A 14,433-nucleotide genomic window follows, 5' to 3' on the forward strand; every position below is an offset into this window, starting at 1 on the left:
CGTACAGAGAAAATTCAGGAGAGTTGTTAGCGAATTTTGGCCCAAGAGGGAATAGCACTGCGTGCTAGCTTAATCATCCTCGTACTTGCATCGAACTAGTTGCTGCCGATTGTAATCATGTGACTTTGGAATAAACTAGGCGGCTTCCACCCCAGATGCTCGGGACTGGTCGTGTCTGGGGATTCCCGGTGCATAACACACATGTTGCCTTCTCTCGGTGTTAGTCGACACGCCTCGCTGGGACACACGGTGACGAACCATCCCATATGATCCCGAGGACCCCGCCCCCCGTATCGTTGATTGTAGCCCCCGGCCCTGCCGACTGGTGATTCTGAGTCGTCACAAGGGGAGAGCCAATCCCTATGACAGGTTGTCGCCGCATCGTCCTTGATTGAAACATTGCCTCCGCTCCAGAGTGAATGATGACGTGCCGTCCCGTCAACCAATCACGCGAGAAATGGGAGGCGAGCCCGGCCTTTACCCACAGGGCTAAGTCATAACATGCACTTGGGACTAGCAAACATGCTTATGTGACACATAATTAAAGAAGAGAGAGAAAGTGTTAGAGTAACATAGGTAAATACCGTATCATGTTAAATGCTATGCTATTTTGTGTCATGCATGACAATTAATATGATCATCTATGATACTATGCACTATAGAGGTAGTATCATACACTAATATCATATGCATGTTACTACCTTATGATACTCCCCACTATGAGTAGCCTAACGCCTGCGTCTCCCTGCTTATAAAAGGCGTGACCCACGCTCTTCATGCCACACTCCACCTTCTTCCTCTTCTTCTTCTTACTTTTCCTATGTTTTATGTTTACACTTCAATTTGTTGCCCGGCCTCCAAAGGTAGCGGGGATGGTGGATCGCGCCCCGACGGGCCTCCTGCGCGCGGAGGAGCAGCGTCTGTGGGCGGCGATGGTGGCGGCCGGATTCGGCGGCGTTCGGCGGAGGCGCGCAGCAGTGTGGCGGAGCACGACCGGAGGCGCGGCGGAGCATAGCGGGGAGGCCCGGCGAAGGTCCTGGTGCGCGGTGGCGGACTGCATCGCGGCGGCGGGCCATGGAGGCGACGGCGGCGCGAGATCCAGTGGAGTTGGTGGCTGGCCTGGGCCTTGAGGCGATGGCGCTGCGGTGGGACGCCGGGTCCAGGCAGCGTGCCGGCTCCCCTGGTGGCGCGTTGGCTCCTCTGATGGTGACGCCGCGGGGGGTGCCGGATGGTGGTGGCGTTCGTGAGCCAATCTGTGGCGTCTCGCTTCTTGGGCCGCAGCCGTCGTGTGGCTGTCCGCCTGGAAGTTGCGTGACAGCTGCCGGCGGTGGCGGTGGCCGGGATGGTGCTGCTGGAGATTGGTGGCCGGGTTGGTGCGGGCTCTCGGTTGTGCTGGAGGTGGGAGTTGGTCTGCGTGCTCTCGTCTGTGCGGGTTGGTGTTGGGCCGTGGCGTTCCGACTACAACGACAAGGTGCTGCGGCAGCGGCGATGTGATCCAATTTGGACAGTGTTGCCCCAATCCATTGGGCGGGGGTGGAGATGTGCGATGTTACGGATGAAATCTGCCCGTCTTCGGTCGGTGTCGGTGACGACTGCATCTGTGGGTGTCGTTCCCCTCCTTGGAGGCGTCATCGAGGTGTGTCGGCATCTCCCCCTCGCTTGGGTGTTTGGTGTTTGTCTCCAGGCGAAAGCCTAGGTTCGGTTCTGAACGGGCGATGGCGACGTTCTCGACGTCGTTTCTTTAATGGGAGCATCGTTTTATGGAGACTTGACATGGAGGCCTCTTGCGATCCTTCGGTGCTTGCTGCTGCCCTACATGGAGCTTCGGGGGTGCTATGTACGCCATCATTGGTGCTCCCAAGATGATGATTTGCTCAAGATCGACCAAGTCCCGCCACCTACTCGCCATCTTCTTTTAGGCAATCATGGGTGGATGGTGTGTTGATTAGTGAAGTCATGGTGGTGTGTTGTCTTGGAGGTGTCCGGTGTTGGTAGAGAGGCGGCTTTGTCTTCCAATTTAGGGTAGGTTTCTCATGTTGTGGTTGTGATGTTTGTGGTGGCTTGTCTTCGGACGGCCTTGGAGTGGAGTTTGTACTACACTTGTTGTTCGCAACGAGTGTAGTCTTCTTATAATTTATTTTTGTCTTCTATAAAAATATGGTACGCTTAGGCGTACTCTCGAAGAAAAAAAATTTGTTGTGTTGTGGTTTTCCTTTATCGAATTTTGCACGTGTCCTCCAAGGTGAAGAAGGTGAAACACTTTCTAGTACTAGTGTACACCCTCGGACAAGACAGGGTGCAACGATGTGCTGCTCAGCAAGACAACAAGCAATCATACAAAAGCAACAATAACAAAAATACACAGTTAATTTCAATTCGACTCTCTGCTGCTGGTACGCAGTTTTATATGACCAACAACAAATCTGGTACATTGTTCGTGGATACATCAATCAATCGAATGACTGTTCCTACTAATTGAGTCGTCACCCTCTTGCATCTACTGCTCTTCCAACACGTCGTAATCCTCCTCCTCCGGCTCTCCTGGCTCACCGCCCTCTCCACTGGTCCAACTCCGAGACACCGTAATCCACCTCCTCCTGTGGCGGCAGCGGCTGCAGGAGCTGGGCATCTGCCGCAGACGAAGGCGGCGGAGAAGCGAGGCCTGCAGCAACAGCGGCGTCGTCGTTGAACAGCCATCGGAACTCCTTGGGGACCTCCGACGACGACTCACCGCCGGGCTCCTGTGTCGTTAACTGGTGGTCGTCGAGTGGGGCGGCGAAGAACCGCAGCCCCCATAGCTCTTCGGGGACGCCCGACGACGGCGACACAGGCTCCCGCGTCCACCGGTCGATCGCGTCGTAGTCCTCCTGCGCCAGCATCAGCGCCAGCGGCAGAGGCCGCGGATGCGGATGCAGGGGCAGCAGCAGTCGTTCGGCGTCCGCCGAGAAGGGCTTCGATATGGGAGCACACCATGGACGATGTTCCACCTCCTCCATATCCCAATTCCCAATCGATCGAGCGAGATCGCCGCGCTGGATCTCGCTTTTGGTTAGGTGGTTCTTCTCCCGCCGGCTATCCTGATGTTTCTGAAAATATATAATAGAACCCCTGCACCCAGGCCCTTCCTATTTAGCCATACATTCTGCGCTTCGCGATTCATGCAAACACATTTTTCCTTTTTTGTTTCTCTCGCATAAAACATGTTTTAAAGTTCAAACCTTTGCAGGGCAAAGCTTTCTATCTAGAATCTAGGATAAATCTTTCAGATTTTTTGGTCAAAAATAAATATACAAAAAATGATTTTTAATTCTAGATAGAAAGCTTTGCCACGCTGCAAAGGTTTGAACTTCAAAATATGTTTTATACGAGAGAAATAAAAAAGAGAAAATTTCAGATAGAAAGTTAGTTGTGTTGCACCGATCTTAAAGTAATATTGGACAGCTAGCAGAGCAGGGCCCGGGTGCAGATGTTTTAAAAATCCACGTCCCTGATGTTTCGTGGGTATGCAGCTGCTGCTTACGTAGCTTTTATGAAAGAAATCGATCGGGGAGCCGGCTGGCCGGAGTCCGACTCGGATTCCAACTCTTCTCGGCATCACGACGGTGCACCAATATCGATTTGGCGAGTACAACGCGCTGGTCGGCCGAACCGTTGGATACAGCCTCGATCTCGTCTCCTTCCCCCGCTAGGTCAACGAATGGCGCCCCTTTCTCTCCCCCGCTCGCCTCCGCCAGACTCTCCATCCGCCGGTTCCAGTGTCGCTCGTGTGTAGTCGCCGTCGATGCAATATTTCCAGATTCGGCAACAAAAAAGAGCAGTGTCTCTCGTGATAGCAAAAAATAAACACAGTTCAGCAAAAAAAAACTGTCGCCGGTTCTAGCAGAAAAACATATCCTCGCCGCGAACCATGTCGCCGATCCACCTAAAAAACTTGCCACTTGTAGCAAACCAAAAAGACGGTGCCAACAAATCGAAAGGACGGCGCCAGCAAAATCGTGGGGAAACACGTGTCATCCCTGCCTACGGTCGCAAACGAAACATCTCACTGATCCAGCAAGAAAACTTGCCAATTGTAGCAAAACAAAAGGCCAGTGCCGACAACATCAAAACTTGCTGGTCGTCCGATTGCAACACTTGTCAATGTGGATGTAGCCATGGTTTTCACTTTCAGCGAGATTTCAACGAAATTTATTGAATTTCATTAATTTCAGAAGACACTAATACACTAGTGCAGAACCGTGCAATAGCACCGGTTCGTAAGGCTCTTTAGTGCCGATTCTAACCGGCACTAAAGTGTGAGCACTAAAGCCCCCCCCCCCCCCCCCCTTTTAGTATCGGTTCAGCACGAACTGGTGCTAAAGGGAAAGCACGTGGCACGAGCCAGCTCCGGGGGCAGGGAGCCCTTTAGTACCGGTTGGTGAAACCAACCGGTATTAAAAGGTTGGGGGGGTTTTGGGTTTATGATTTCTTTTTTATTTAATTTTGTGTTTTCCATTTAATTCTTTTTCGTTTGCTGATATTTTACGATACTACACATTGTACACGTTATGCATATATATAAATAGAATTTCTAGTAGAACAGATCATATATATATATATATATATATATATATATATATATATATATATATATCATCAAATGTCTCACAAACCACCATATTAATTCACACATACACACATGTATAGCTATATACAATTTCTCCTACATGTTGCCTTCGGAGCCAATGACATTAGCCTAATTGGTGCCTTCGGAGCACGATAACAATTGAAAGTGGTTCATGGGGGCGGTAGCGGGTAATGGTATTCTCCCTTCGGATCTATGACCTGGTCGAGCAAAAGTCCCGCTATTTCCTCTTGAAGTGCTTGTACGCGCTCCGTTGGTAGGAGCTTCTCCCACACCTCTGTGAACTATTAAGAAGGAGATCAATATGCATGTGTATTAGTTGTGTGACTACATATCGATAATGGTGTAAAAATTGTGAATAGTGTTCTGACAAACGTACCCATTCCTGTTTTTGAGATCTGCTCATTTCGAACGTCATTATGCGAATGTTCTCGCAAACGCAGTATGCACACAGATCAGTCCCCGGCGCCTGCTTCAGGGCCTTTACGAGAATGGAATTTGATCAGATAATAATTAATTAAGCATGATAATTAAAGAGAAGGCAGCTAGCTAGCTAGCTAGTACTATTTAATTACTTACCTTGGGTCGAAACCATTTCAGTCTTTCTTTCCATTCGCCTGGAGTGACGCTGATGAACCTTGCCCAAGCCCTGCCCGCCGACAAAGAAAATGAATAAATGGGTTATTAAATAGTTAATATCAGGAAATGACGAATTACTAAATAGGCCGAGATATATAGTTAATAATGATTGAAATTACCTGTTGACTATCACAAACAAGATGGTGTAGTCACTTTGTTTTTTAAGTAGTGAGTCCAGTAGTTCAACTGTTCCGGCGTCAACTTTAATGATACACAAGATCCAGTGAAATCTGCATGCACACACGTTTGCATGTCTTAATTAAGCGGGCATATGTAAGCAAAAACATGTAGCTAGCTAGTAGGCAAAAACAGAGAATTTGTAGTACAAGACAGTGTGACTCACTGGAAATTGTAAGGAAGTAGTATATCTTCATTGTATTTGAGGCGCTTCAAGAACTCTAGCATGCTGTCCTCTACATGCTTTTCATGATATGCATCTATTTTCCATGTGTATTCATTTACGGTGTTTGGGTCAATGGACCCAATGCCATAGCGTCCACCTTTTTTCATTTCATACATCTTCATCCTGCATAATACCACAGAAAAAAATATAGTGAGGATAATTACAGGTAATGATTGATCAAAAGGATCACTACAGCTAGCTTGAGACTTAAATTACAGAAAGAAATCACTTACAGACAATAGCAACTGACGATAGATTTGTCGAGTGCGTCTTGATTGTATAACTGAAACAGTTCATTATACTCAACGGCCACAGCTTTCTGATGGTAGTAATGATCCTTCTTGACTTCCACCATGAGGGACTCTCGATTGGAACTCTTCGTAATGTCCATGTACCATTGATGCAATTCATACATTCTCGTTGGGAGCTTCTTGACCTCGTCTGGCTTGACCAAAGGTTCGTCCCGGACATATTTCCGTTTTATTTCTTCCTCTGTAAGCACAGGCATGTGCTCGATCTCGAGGAGTTGTCCAACAGTGATATTGAGAATTTCAGCCTGCGTTATATGCTCCTTGGTTATTACCACATTGCCCACCTCGGGAACGTAAACTGTTTGCCCACAATAATATTGGGCGCGCGTACTCTCACGTGTTTTTGGCACAACAAGCGGGGGGATCGATTGCGCCGCCTGTTCTCCCAGCTGGGGAACAGTTTTCCCGCATTTTTTGATAGCTGCTTGTTGTTTTCTCGAGCTCGAGCTCGAGCTCGCCTCCTTCTGTATACGTGCTCGATTTAACTTTCTAATGTGGCGCTTATAGTCTGTGTCAACAGGCTTGGGAGCTGGTGGTTGAGCCATACGAATGAAGTGGTCAATCTTTTCCTCAGGCACTTTCTCCCTTGGCGGCGATGGCGGTTTCGGTGCAAAATGGGCTTCCACCTCGGCCTTCGATATGGCTGTGGTTTCCTCCTCAGACTTGTCATAAGGCCTCTGCGGAAGAGGCACGAGGCTTGGACCATATTTATATTGCTTGCCACCGCCTGTACTTCCTGTACTACCTCGACTCGTATCGCTACGCACCATAGCTGCGGCGTGTCTCTTCTGCGATTGCTGAGGCGGCGGAGACAGCTGACGTGGCTGAGTTGGACGAGGAGGAGTGGCCTGAAGTTGTGCCAGACTTGGAGGAGGAGTGGCCTGAAGTTGTGCCGGACTTGGAGGAGGAGTGGACGTCTGACGCTATGTCGGACTTGGAGGAGGAGTGGCCGGACACTTTGCCGGACTTGGAGGAGGAGGAGTGGCCTCACGCGTTGGTGGACTTGGAGGAGCGGGAGTCTGCTGACTCGGTGGCGGACTTCGACGAGGAGTAGGGTGACGCGGCGTCGGTGGCCTTCGAAAGACGATGCAATCCTTTCTCCATAGGATGACACGATGTATGGCCTCTCCCAATGTGTGCTCATCGTCACCTCCAGGAATGTCAAGCTGTAGCCCCGAATATGGGTCCACCACCTCATCAACCAAGACACTGTTGGAAATATGCCCTAGAGGCAATAATAAAAGCATTATTATTATATTTCTTTGTTCATGATAATTGTCTTTATTCATGCTATAATTGTATTATCCGGAAATCGTGATACATGTGTGAATAATAGACACCAACATGTCCCTAGTAAGCCTCTAGTTGACTAGCTCGTTGATCAACAGATAGTCATGGTTTCCTGACTATGGACATTGGATGTCATGATAACGGGATCACATCATTAGGAGAATGATGTGATGGATAAGACCCAATCCTAAGCATAGCACAAGATCGTGTAGTTCGTTTGCTAGAGCTTTTCCAATGTCAAGTATCTTTTCCTTTGACCATGAGATCGTGTAACTCCCGGATACCGTAGGAGTGCTTTGGGTGTACCAAACGTCACAACGTAATTGGGTGACTATACAGGTGCACTACAGGTATCTCCGAAAGTGTCTGTTGGGTTGACACGGATCAAGACTGAGATTTGTCACTCCGTATGACGGAGAGGTATCACTGGGCCCACTCGGTAATGCATCATCATAATGAGCTCAAAGTGACCAAGTGTCTGGTCACGGGATCATGCATTACGGTACGAGTAAAGTGACTTGCCGGTAACGAGATTGAACGAGGTATTGGGATACCGACGATCGAATCTCGGGCAAGTAACATACCGCTTGACAAAGGGAATTGTATACGGGGTTGCTTGAATCCTCGACATCGTGGTTCATCCGATGAGATCATTGAGGAGCATGTGGGAGCCAACATGGGTATCCAGATCCCGCTGTTGGTTATTGACCGGAGAGCGTCTCAGTCATGTCTGCATGTCTCCCGAACCCGTAGGGCCTACACACTTAAGGTTCGGTGACGCTAGGGTTGTAGGGATGTGTATATGCAGTAACCCGAATGTTGTTCGGAGTCCCGGATGAGATCCCGGACGTCACGGGGAGTTCCGGAATGGTCCGAAGGTAAAGAATTATATATGGGAAGTCCTGTTTCGGCCATCGGGACAAGTTTCGGGGTCATCGGTATTGTGCTGGGACCACCGGAAGGGTCCCGGGGGCCCACCGGGTGGGGCCACCTGCCCCGGAGGGCCACATGGGCTTTAGGGGGTGCGCCTTGGCCTACATGGGCCAAGGGCACCAGCCCCAATAGGCCCATGCGCCTAGGGTTTCCATAGGGGAGGAGTCCCACTAGTGGAAGTCACCCCTAGGTGCCTTTGGGGGGAGGGAAACCTCCCCTTGGCCGCCGCCCCCTAGGAGATTGGATCTCCTAGGCCGGCGCCCCCCCCCCCTAGGCCCTCCTATATATAGTGGGGGAAGGAGGGCTCTTGAGACACGCCTTTGGTTGCCTCCTTCTCCCTCTCCAACACCTCCTCCTCCTCCATAGTGCTTGGCGAAGCCCTGACGGAGTACTGCAGCTCCATCACCACCACGCCGTCGTGCTGCTGCTGGAGCCATCTTCCTCAACCTCTCTTTTCCCCTTGCTAGATCAAGAAGAAGGAGACGTTACGCTGACCGTACGTGTGTTGAACGCGGAGGTGCCGTCCGTTTGGTGCTAGGATCTCCGGTGATTTGGATCACGTCGTGTTCGACTACATCATCCCCGTTCTTTGAATGCTTCCGCTCGCGATCTACAAAGGTATGTAGATGCATCCGATCACTCGTTGCTAGATGAACTCATAGATGGATCTTGGTGAAACCGTAGAAAAAATTTTGTTTTCTGCAACGTTCCCCAACAGTGGCATCATGAGCTAGGTCTATGCGTAGTCCTTCTTGCGCGAGTAGAACACAATTTGTTGTGGGCGTAGATGTTGTCAACTTTCTTGCCGCTACTAGTCTTATCTTGCTTCAACGGTATTGTGAGATGAAGCGGCCTGGACCAACCTTACACGTACGCTTACGTGAGACCGGTTCCACCGACTAACATGCACTAGTTGCATAAGGTGGCTGGCGGGTGCCTGTCTCTCCTACTTTAGTTGGAGTGGATTCGATGAAAAGGGTCCTTAAGAAGGGTAAATAGAAGTTGACAAATCACGTTGTGGCTTTCACGTAGGTAAGAAAACGTTCTTGCTAGAACCCTAATTCAGCCACATAAAACTTGCAATAACAATTAGAGGACGTCTAACTTGTTTTTGCAGCAAGTGCTTTGTGATATGATATGGCCAAAGTTGTGATGAATGATGAATGATCTATATATGATGTATGAGTTGTTCATGCTATTGTAATAGGAATCACGACTTGCATGTCGATGAGTATGACAACCGGCAGGAGCCATAGGAGTTGTCTTTATTTTTGTATGACCTGCGTGTCATTGAGAAACGCCATGTAAATTACTTTACTTTATTGCTAAACACGTTAGCCATAGTAGTAGAAGTAATAGTTGGCGAGCAACTTCATGGAGACACGATGATGGAGATCATGATGATGGAGATCATGGTGTCAAGCTGGTGACAAGATGATCATGGAGCCCCAAGATGGAGATCAAAGGAGCTATGTGATATTGGCCATATCATGTCATGTTTATTATTTGATTGCATGTGATGTTTATCATGTTTTGCATCTTGTTTACTTAGAACGACGGTAGTAAATAAGATGATCCCTTACAACAATTTCAAGAAGTGTTCTCCCCTAACTGTGCACCGTTGCTAAAGTTCGTCGTTTCGAAGCACCACGTGATGATCGGGTGTGATAGATCCTTACGTTCACATACAACGGGTGTAAGACAGTTTTACACATGCAAAACACTTAGGGTTAACTTGACGAGCCTAGCATGTACAGACATGGCCTCGGAACACAGAGACCGAAAGGTCGAACACGAGTTGTATGGAAGATACGATCAACATGAAGATGTTCACCGACGATGACTAGTCTGTCTCACGTGATGATCGGACACGGCCTAGTCGACTCGGATCGTGTAACACTTAGATGACTAGAGGGATGTCTAATCTGAGTGGGAGTTCATTAATAATTTGATTAGATGAACTTAATTATCATGAACTTAGTCTAAATCCTTTGCAAACATGTCTTGTAGATCAAATGTCCAACGTAGTCCTCAACTTCAACGCGTTCCTAGAGAAAACCAAGCTGAAAGACGATGGCAGCAACTATACGGACTGGGTCCGGAACCTGAGGATCATCCTCATAGCTGCCAAGAAAGAATATGTCCTGCAAGCACCGCTAGGTGATCCACCCGTCCCCCAGAACCAAGACGTTATGAACGCTTGGCAGACACGTGCCGATGACTACTCCCTCGTTCAGTGCGGCATGCTTTACAGCTTAGAGCCGGGGCTCCAAAAGCGTTTTGAGAGACATGGAGCATATGAGATGTTCGAAGAGCTGAAAATGGTTTTTCAAGCTCATGCCCGGATCGAGAGATATGAAGTCTCCGAAAAATTCTTCAGCTGTAAGATGGAGGAAAATAGTTCTGTCAGTGAGCACATACTCAAAATGTGTGGGTTGCATAACCGCTTGACTCAGCTGGGAGTTAATCTCCCGGATGACGCGGTCATTGACAGAATCCTTCAGTCGCTTCCACCAAGCTACAAGAGCTTTGTGATGAACTTCAATATGCAGGGGATGGAAAAGACCATTCCTGAGGTATTTGCTATGCTGAAATCAGCAGAGGTAGAAGTCAAGAAGGAACATCAAGTGTTGATGGTGAATAAAACCACTAAGTTCAAGAAGGGCAAGGGTAAAAAGAACTTCAAGAAGGACGGCAAAGGAGTTGCCGCGCCCGGCAAGCAAGCTGCTGGGAAGAAGCCAAAGAATGGACCCAAGCCCGAGACTGAGTGCTTTTATTGCAAAGGGAAGGGTCACTGGAAGCGGAACTGCCCCAAATACTTAGCGGACAAGAAGGTCGGCAACACCAAAGGTATATTTGATATAAATGTAATTGATGTGTACCTTACCAGTACTCGTAGTAACTCCTGGGTATTTGATACCGGTGCCGTTGCTCATATTTGTAACTCACAACAGGAGCTGCGGAATAAACGGAGACTGGCGAAGGACGAGGTGACGATGCACGTCGGGAATGGTTCCAAGGTCGATGTGATCGCCGTCGGCACGCTACCTCTACATTTACCTACGGGATTAGTTATAAACCTCAATAATTGTTATTTAGTGCCAAGTTTGAGCATGAACATTGTATCAGGATCTCGTTTAATACGAGATGGCTACTCATTTAAATCCGAGAATAATGGTTGTTCTATTTATATGAGAGATATGTTTTATGGTCATGCTCCGATGGTCAATGGTTTATTCTTAATGAATCTCGAACGTAATATTACACATATTCATAGTGTGAATACCAAAAGATGTAAGGTTGATAATGATAGTCCCACATACTTGTGGCACTGCCGCCTTGGTCATATAGGTATCAAACGCATGAAGAAGCTCCATGCTGATGGACTTTTAGAGTCTCTTGATTATGAATCATTTGACACGTGCGAACCATGCCTCATGGGTAAAATGACCAAGACTCCATTCTCAGGAACAATGGAGCGAGCAACCAACTTATTTGAAATCATACATACTGATGTGTGCAGTCCAATGAATGTTGAGGCTCGCGGTGGGTATCGTTATGTTCTCACCCTCACTGATGACTTGAGTAGATATGGGTATATCTACTTAATGAAACACAAGTCTGAAACCTTTGAAAAGTTCAAGGAATTTCAGAGTGAGGTTGAAAATCAACGTGACAGAAAAATCAAGTTTCTACGATCAGATCGTGGAGGAGAATACTTGAGTCACGAATTTGGCACACACTTAAGGAAATGTGGAATCGTTTCACAACTCACGCCGCCTAGAACACCTCAGCGTAATGGTGTGTCCGAACGTCGTAATCGCACTCTATTAGATATGGTGCGATCTATGATGTCTCTTACCGATTTACCGCTATCTTTTTGGGGCTATGCTTTAGAGACTGCCGCATTCACTTTAAATAGGGCTCCGTCGAAATCCGTTGAAACGACACCGTATGAATTATGGTTTGGGAAGAAACCTAAGCTGTCGTTTCTAAAAGTTTGGGGATGCGATGCTTATGTCAAGAAACTTCAACCTGAAAAGCTCGAACCCAAGTCGGAAAAATGCGTCTTCATAGGATACCCTAAAGAAACTGTTGGGTATACCTTCTACCTCAGATCCGAAGGCAAGATCTTTGTTGCCAAGAATGGATTCTTTCTAGAGAAGGAGTTTTTCTCGAAAGAAGTAAGTGGGAGGAAAGTAGAACTTGATGAAGTATTACCTCTTGAACCGGAAAATGGCGCAACTCAAGAAAATATTCCTGAGGTGCCTGCACCGACTAGAGAGGAAGTTATTGATGATGATCAAGATACTTCTGATCAAGCTCCTACTGAAATTCAAAGGTCCACAAGGACACGTTCCGCACCAGAGTGGTACGGCAACCCTGTCTTGGAAATCATGTTGTTAGACAACGGTGAACCTTCGAACTATGAAGAAGCGATGGCGGGCCCGGATTCCGACAAATGGCTAGAAGCCATGAAATCCGAGATAGGATCCATGTATGAAAACGAAGTATGGACTTTGACTGACTTGCCCGATGATCGGCGAGCCATAGAAAATAAATGGATCTTTAAGAAGAAGACATACGCGGATGGTAATGTGACCATCTATAAAGCTCGGCTTGTCGCTAAGGGTTATCGACAAGTTCAAGGGGTTGACTACGATGAGACTTTCTCACCGGTAGCGAAGCTAAAGTCCGTCCGAATCATGTTAGCAATTGCCGCATTCTACGATTATGAGATATGGCAAATGGACATCAAAACGGCATTCCTTAATGGTTTCCTTAAGGAAGAATTGTATATGATGCAGCCGGAAGGTTTTGTCGATCCTAAAAATGCTGACAAGGTGTGCAAGCTCCAACGCTCGATTTATGGGCTGGTGCAAGCATCTCGGAGTTGGAACATTCGCTTTGATGAGATGATCAAAGCGTTTGGGTTTACGCAGACTTATGGAGAAGCCTGCGTTTACAAGAAAGTGAGTGGGAGCTCTGTATCATTTCTCATATTATATGTAGATGACATACTTTTGATGGGAAATGATATAGAACTCTTGGACAGCATCAAGGCCTACTTGAATAAGAGTTTTTCAATGAAGGACCTTGGAGAAGCTGCTTATATATTAGGCATCAAGATCTATAGGGATAGATCGAGACGCCTCATAGGTCTTTCACAAAGCACATACCTTGATAAGATTTTGAAGAAGTTCAAAATGGATCAGTCCAAGAAAGGGTTCTTGCCTGTTTTGCAAGGTGTGAGATTGAGTTCGGCTCAATGCCCGACCACGGCAAAAGATAAGGAAGAGATGAGTGTCATCCCCTATGCTTCAGCCATAGGATCTATTATGTATGCCATGTTGTGTACCAGACCTGATGTAAACCTTGCCGTAAGTTTGGTAGGAAGGTACCAAAGTAATCCCGGCAAGGAACACTGGACAGCGGTCAAGAATATCCTGAAGTACCTGAAAAGGACAAAGGACATGTTTCTCGTTTATGGAGGTGACGAAGAGCTCGTCGTAAAGGGTTACGTCGATGCTAGCTTCGACACAGATCTGGATGACTCTAAGTCACAAACCGGATACGTGTATATGTTGAATGGTGGAGCAGTGAGCTGGTGCAGCTGCAAGCAGAGCGTCGTGGCGAGATCTACATGTGAAGCGGAGTACATGGCAGCCTCGGAGGCAGCGCATGAAGCAATTTGGGTGAAGGAGTTCATCACCGACCTAGGAGTCATACCCAATGCGTCGGGGCCTATCAAACTCTTCTGTGACAACACTGGAGCTATTGCACTTGCCAAGGAGCCTAGGTTTCACAAGAAGACAAGGCACATCAAGCGTCGCTTCAATTCCATTCGTGAAAATGTTCAAGATGGAGACATAGATATTTGTAAAGTGCATACGGACCTGAATGTAGCAGATCCGTTGACTAAACCTCTCCCTAGGGCAAAACATGATCAACACCAGAATTCCATGGGTGTTCGATTCATCACAATGTAACTAGATTATTGACTCTAGTGCAAGTGGGAGACTGTTGGAAATATGCCCTAGAGGCAATAATAAAAGCATTATTATTATATTTCTTTGTTCATGATAATTGTCTTTATTCATGCTATAATTGTATTATCCGGAAATCGTGATACATGTGTGAATAATAGACACCAACATGTCCCTAGTAAGCCTCTAGTTGACTAGCTCGTTGATCAACAGATAGTCATGGTTTCCTGACTATGGACATTGGAT

General features: G+C 47.4%; 1 protein-coding gene across 1 annotated transcript; it reads right to left on the reverse strand.

Moving 5' to 3' along the window:
• Positions 1–2,071: 2,071 nt before the first annotated feature.
• LOC147962297 (uncharacterized) lies at positions 2,072–3,048 on the reverse strand. Its single transcript, XM_087537617.1, has one exon. The coding sequence runs from the start codon at positions 2,994–2,996 to the stop codon at positions 2,547–2,549; it is 450 nt and encodes a 149-aa protein (XP_087393743.1). The 5' UTR covers positions 2,997–3,048; the 3' UTR covers positions 2,072–2,546.
• Positions 3,049–14,433: the final 11,385 nt, after the last annotated feature.

This window comes from Triticum urartu, chromosome 7A (genome assembly GCF_056163025.1).
Source record: "Triticum urartu cultivar PI428250 chromosome 7A, HENAU_Tu73, whole genome shotgun sequence".
Lineage (NCBI taxonomy): Eukaryota > Viridiplantae > Streptophyta > Magnoliopsida > Poales > Poaceae > Triticum > Triticum urartu.